Raw genomic sequence first — 6,618 nt, 5'->3', positions numbered from 1 at the left:
TGACGGTGCTGTCGCTGCTGCTGCTGCTGTTGCTCCTTACCTCTCTGTCTCGCTCCTCCTCCCATCCCTCATTGTGTCTGGTTAAATACATTAATCCTTTGCGGTTAATCACAACCGTAAGAGAGAAAGTGGACTGAAAGGACATTTAGAGAAAAGTACCAGTTTGGTGAAATATCTTTATTTTACACATTTGCTCCATTATGATGTTTCTAACAGCTTGAGTTTGGTCAGTATGAGAAAGAAATGTCAACTAAGACAAATTGTGAAAAAAAATACAATAGCATTTAATCAAATATAGGCAGAAATAGACAGAATGGATAATTCTATATATTAAAAAAATCAATCCCACAATATGAAATAATAACAATAGGATAGTGCTAAATGATTTTAAAATTAATATTGTAGATTGCTTTTAAAAAAGAAAACATTTCCTTCGTGGAACCACTAAACTCATAGTAAACTCTACCTCATCATAATCCTCATTGACAAGCAAGCATGTGATGTGATTTTCATCTTGACACTCAAGTTCTAAGAAATGTGTTAATTTGGACATACAAAGTGGTCTTCTTTAACATTTGCTCACTGTACAGTTATTTTGTGTGTCTTTATTTTATTTTATATATATATAATAGACCTACTATAATGTATTTTACTTGAACTGCCAGTGTATGTTTGCAGAACTTTTTTTTTTTTTTTTTTTTAAAGATTAAGAAAAAAAAACAACGACGTCATGCCTAACCACAACTCTCATGTCTGGGTGGAGCTACCGACCTCTAGCGGAACGTTAGAGGCAGTATATACAGCTGTACTTGAATTGAAAACCTGCGGGGAAACTCAGTAGTTCAACACGACTTTGCATCATGGGGAGATATTAGTATTTAGAACGTTCTTTTTTTTTTTTTTTTTAGAATTCTAACTTTAAAGCAGGAATTAGTCGTCTCATGGCTCCGTTCAAAGCGTCTGTCTTCAGTTGTATTGGCGATATTAAATTCCAAAAGCGACTAACACTGCTGCAGTACCACACTTTCCACACCAGTTAATTGATGGCAGTAATGCGTCACAGCACTTTTTGCCGACGCTCGAGATAACCGTGAAGAAAATCGGTGGGCGGACGAGTTTTGTCACGTGACCACTCTTCCGCACTGCCCAGCGTTATAACAACTGTCCATAACAAAACAAGACTAGCCTTTTGCGGGAAGAGCCAGACTCATCTTCAGCGATTTCCCCACATCTATTTCATCTCGACATGGATGGTATGTCGAACTCCTATGTCTCCACGGTCATTTTAGAAGGGTGTTGTCACTGTTGGGTGTTTTGACAGCTGGCTAGTGTTAGCCTGCTAGCTCGTGTTGACGTTTAAGCCAGCCGAGCTGTCAGACTTGTTAAGATTGTCGGTCTATTCGTCACTTGCGGTAAAAGGTACCGCACAGCTCATTGTTGACTGGCATGCGAGCCTTACGTCGCCAGAGACTGTCGCACCAGGAATGTTACTCCATTCAAAATTCTCATTGTCGCCCCAGTGGTGTGTCGCTTGTAAATTGTTCATTTCTTCCGTATGCGAAAATGTAAGTTTTTGCCCAATAACCACTGTGGCCAAGGCAGAGACGTGATTTTCTTCTTATTGTTCCTCTTGAAATATTAATGAGTATGATCTTATTTAACGTGTCTTTTATTTTGATACCTTCTTTTGAATTGAAAGGTAGTTTTATGTAAAGGAAAGACTGGCTACGGAGCTGTAGTCATTTGGGGCTTGTTTTAAAGTGTTTTTGTTGTTATTATTATTATTATTATTATTATTATTATTATTATTATTAGTGGTAGTAGTAGTAGTAGTAGTAGTAGTATGTCTTCATTTAAATTGCTGGGAGTGCATTGATATATCTAATGAGTGCATCTCTGGGCCTCTCACCCTCCACAGACACACTCTTCCAGCTTAAGGTATGTATCTAGTTTGAATCCATGTCGGCGTTTCATATGCCATATTATTCAGTGCTGTGTCAGCGGATTATTATTCAAATGAAGAAAAAATGTTTCTTTTTCTCTGAAGTTCACATGCAAGCACCTGGAGAAGCTGTCTAGAAAGGCGGAGAAGGATGCAGAAAAGGAGCAAGCCAAGGTCCAGAAGGTGAGCAGTCCAGGGGGTTGTTCCAGGTTTGAGGTTCATCAAACCGAGTCTAATCCCTAACTCTGAGTTTACTGTCTCTGACCTGGAAAACTCTTCGTACCCGCTTCTATAACGGCTACTTTGAACTAGTTCAATCAACTCACTTTTCAAATTAAGTTGAACACCTGCACCAAGACGGCACAAAGCCCACATTAATGGTGCGCTGATAGTACGAGTTACCGTGGCAACCGTCCACTAGTGGAAGTCAACGTACCTCAGCCCGCAGCCTGGAACAAAACATTTTCATCAACTCATATGGTGAATTTGAACATATTGTTTGATTGAGATATATTGAGATTGTTTGGGGAAAAAAACACTGCTGAAGTAGCAAAAGAGAAAAGTGTCATGGCAGAAAATTTCTGAAATTAATTTGAACGGTGTTATTTAATTAAACATGTACTTCGGTGAAAATGATTGGAATTGTAAAGAACATAAAACTCAGTTTTTATATTGGCACAACTCCACATGCGAAAATGGCTTTTGGAAACTGTAAGACATGGCAGGTCTGCCACAATCAAACCAGCATTCATTTATTCTGACAGAGGGGGACACTTTGGGTATTTCAGGGAAGAGACAGAAGGAAACTCTTGAGTTTTCTAGAATAAAACCTTCTGTGGACCAGGTTAGTTTCAGAGCAACGGGACGGAGTCAAAGTTAACACTCTTTGTGAAACAGGCTAGAACTGAAAACTCAGCGTTTCCCTCATTTCCCCAGTAACATATTTAGAGTTTTCACCAAACCTGCTTTCCGGAATACCCCCCCACCCCCTCCTCCTCCCTCTTGCCCAGCAGTTTCCTTCCATCCTCATTTACCATCTCAGCCAGCAGAGGGCACTAAAACCCAAGAAATCAGGGCATTCCTTGCTGGTAAACTGAAACAAGTCATACCTCACCGCTGAGTCACTTCTTGGAAGATGCATACTTGTTTCACAAGAGAAATGCCTCTACCACGAGGTCATTGATTAACTCAGACACTGTTTTAAGAGACCGTCCTCTAATGATTCCCTCTAACACACGGCATATACTTGGTCAGTATATGCTTATTTTATTAAAAAAAAAAAAAAAAAAAGATGATCTACTTGTTTTTTTTATTAACGGAATCAATCAATCTGTATATTTTGAAAGAATTCTCATCCCTCTGTGTGGTGTGAAAGAAACCCAATCCAGTACATAAAAATACAACACAGCTTTATTTTGGAATGTCCTGCTTATGCATGTGTTTGTTTGTAAATACACTATGTTTGTCTTTTGACCAGGCCTTGCACCAGAAAAATACGGAATGTGCCAGGGTTTACGCTGAGAACGCTATCCGCAAAAAAAACGAAGCTCTAAATTTGCTGCGCCTGTCATCTCGGGTCGATGCCGTGGCTTCTAAAGTGCAGACTGCTCTCACCATGAAGTCCGTAAGTTGCTTTTTGACCATCAACTCACCGGCCGTCATTGAATGATGTAAAACGCGTGGAATGAAATGCAGTTCTCAGGTTGAATTTGCAGAACGACAACATTAAACCCCCCCACCCCCCCCCAATCAGCTCACCAAAAGTATGGGCCAGGTCACCAAGGCCATGGAGAAGGCTATGAGCTCCATGGATCTCCAGAAGTTGTCATTAGAGATGGACAAATTTGAGACCCAGTTCCAGAATATGGACGTCCACACCTCGGTGAGTGCTCGCAGACTTTGTGCAATTTGTTTTCTCTTCGTGTGTCTTCACTCCTGCAACTCATCATTCTCACCCGCTAAACAAGGTGTTGGAGGACACAATGGGCGCAGCGACAACTCTCACCACGCCGCAGAATCAGGTGGATGATCTGATCCAACAAATAGCGGAGCAGAACGGCCTGGAGGTGATGGACAAGCTCAACGAGCTGCCTGCTGGCGCCACCTCGTTGGGAGGCGAGAGCTCGAGATCTCAGGAAAAGGAAGACCAGTTGTCCAAGCGGTGAGGACCAGCATTTGCATTTGGCTCTGTGTGAACTACTGGGGTTGTGGTCAGCAACAACATTCTGTTTTTTTTTTTTTTTTGTGAGGCTGAATGATACCTATCTCACGCTGGCTATTGTGCCTCTACATTAACCAGTTACACAAGCTCAACATGACAACAATGATTAGATTGAAGGAGCAGCTATGGTTCCCACACAGGAAATCTGCACTCAAGTGAATAGATGCGCATTAGCGTCGTAATGACTTAGGCATGACCCAACACTGCCTCTCACTCTCTCCCTCTCACTCTCTGTCTATATGTGTGTGTGTGTGTGTGTGTGTGTGTGTGTGTGTGTGTGTGTGTGTGTGTGTGTGTGTGTGTGTGTGCATTCAATGTCCATATTTCTGGAAGGTTTTGCCAAAACAGTTTATTTGGAAGAACAGTCTTCGCATCCGTATGAACTCGTGAAGGAAGCGAGTCAAGTTCTCTCCCGCCTGACGAGCCGTCGTGGGGGTCTTTCCATCTGATCACTGAGCTATTTTTAGATGTCGGTAATTGGGACACAACACAGGGACCCGCTCGCACATTCCCGACCTGTGAACTGCTCGTTAGGCACGTGTTTGTCTCATTATTGACAGCTTTCTGGCAGGAAATTGTGTCAGGAGGGTTATTGAAGAAGGTTGATGGCTGAGAGCTGTAAAGATGGAAAGATGCCCTGTTCTTATCGCAAAAATGTGCTGTTCCAATCATCGTAGGAGATTTTACTGCAGAATATTTAAAATTTTATGTAAAGAAATATACATAAAGCCTCTGGCAATATTTTTCAAATTGTTAAATTGCATCAATGTAAAGCCTCAGTTGAATGCTCTGACGGAAGAAAGAAATATAAATATTGAATATCATTATCAATATGTTTTTCAATAGCATTTTGCAGTAATTCCAAAGCATCCTTCCGGCTTGTTGATCTACTTTTTTCAGTTCTTAACTTTCCACTGAACTTTCAAGCCATTGCCTCTCTTTCACATGTTGCAGCTTGGCGGGCCTGCGGAACTGAAGCATCCTCCAGCTCAGGTTGAGCTTCCGTCTGGGTCAAAGCAAACCAGCTCTGTGATGGAAACAGGAGCTGCGGGTGTTTCTGTCGAACTGTTCCTGCCAGGAGGACTTAATGAGCATATTGATTACTATCCCTGCGCTCTATAAATACACACACACACACACACACACACACCCGCTTACTGGGTTGAAATACCACCAGAAAAGGCATGAATCTCTCTGTGGTTCACCTTCCCCTTTCGATCCACCTAATCCTGTTTTTGTCCCAATAATTCCCCCTCCAGCTCTCAGATTACTTTTTTTCCTTTTTTCCCCCCTTTTTTTCCTTTTTTTTTTCCTTCCTCCTTTTGGCTGCATTGTGGTTCTAAAATCAGACGCCCTTGGATGTATCCTCCATATAAATATTGGGTTTTACGATCTGTAATGTAAATTATGAACATAGCTTAAGTTTTAATAAATAGCGGTAGTAAATACAGGTAAGTTGGACAGCCCTGCGTATAGGAAGTGGGGGAGGGGGCTGCAGGGGTTTAAAATATATATCTACATGGGTTTGTTCTTTTCATGAAGGGAGGAGATGCATAGTTACCTGCAAAGCGTTGAATTACATGCGCACGGCACAAAGTTAGTGGGTTTAGTTTCAACAGACACTATTATTATTTTATGGTATAAGTCGTGTTTTATCACATCAAATCATGATCGTAAGGTCAAACTAAACGATTTCTGTTATTTAATGTTTTTCCGTTTACCTCGACGTCCGTGTTTGTATTTGATTATAATGCCTTTTTGATCATTTTTGCATGGGTGCCGCCAGTGCCTGAAGACTTGTATTTTAGAAATGAAAAATCAAAGAGATTTACACAGAGCTTTGGAAAAGCAAACATCTCATTCCTCGTACTGCTAGTAAATCCTGGTTGTTTTTTTAGTTTATTTGAGCTGACAGGATTCAACTCTTGAGCATTTAACATGAGCTCTGGTTGCCCGGTTAAAAACTACTGAACTCACTGCGACCCTCACAACTCTGAACTGAAATCTTTTGAAAGCGTCTCAGTTTCCAGTAAACATCGCATTTGTTTGAGGCTGAACAAAACTTCAGTGACTCTGTTTCCATCCGGTTGTCCATGTTAATTTAAGGCGGGGGTTTATTTACACTCGGATATCTGCTGCCTTTGCAATGCTTTTGTTTTGTATGCGGAACTTCAGAAAATAAAAGTTGCTCCCTGATGCAGTGTCTCGTCAGATCTCCGGTTTGTGTTTTTAGTGCAAACAGAAGCTTTTGCAGATGCAAATTCAAGTTTACAAAGGCTAATTTCCAAGGTTTCCATCAGTCTTTGCTGAGCCAATTTTGCATTAATACACATTTTCAAAGGCATTTATTACAGCGAAATTACAGATTTTTGCACAAGAATCAAACACGAAGAGACAATTAAGAGAAATGACAGCTTCCATTTGTACTACCTCTTGATATCTGTGTCTTCAGTCA

General features: G+C 41.0%; 1 protein-coding gene across 1 annotated transcript; it reads left to right on the top strand.

The window, feature by feature from the left end:
• The first annotated feature begins 967 nt into the window (after positions 1–967).
• On the top strand, positions 968–6,359 carry chmp1a (charged multivesicular body protein 1A). The gene is made up of 7 exons (XM_076019278.1): positions 968–1,253; positions 1,919–1,938; positions 2,048–2,125; positions 3,420–3,566; positions 3,696–3,824; positions 3,910–4,103; positions 5,118–6,359. The coding sequence occupies exons 1-7, from the start codon at positions 1,247–1,249 to the stop codon at positions 5,137–5,139; spliced, it is 597 nt and encodes a 198-aa protein (XP_075875393.1). The 5' UTR covers positions 968–1,246; the 3' UTR covers positions 5,140–6,359.
• The last annotated feature ends 259 nt before the right edge of the window (positions 6,360–6,618 follow it).

Source organism: Nelusetta ayraudi, unplaced genomic scaffold, assembly GCF_046127955.1.
Source record: "Nelusetta ayraudi isolate G7.1 ecotype Tasmania unplaced genomic scaffold, CSIRO-AGI_Nayr_v1 ptg000009l, whole genome shotgun sequence".
Lineage (NCBI taxonomy): Eukaryota > Metazoa > Chordata > Actinopteri > Tetraodontiformes > Monacanthidae > Nelusetta > Nelusetta ayraudi.
This window is presented reverse-complemented; position numbering and strand designations above follow the sequence as displayed.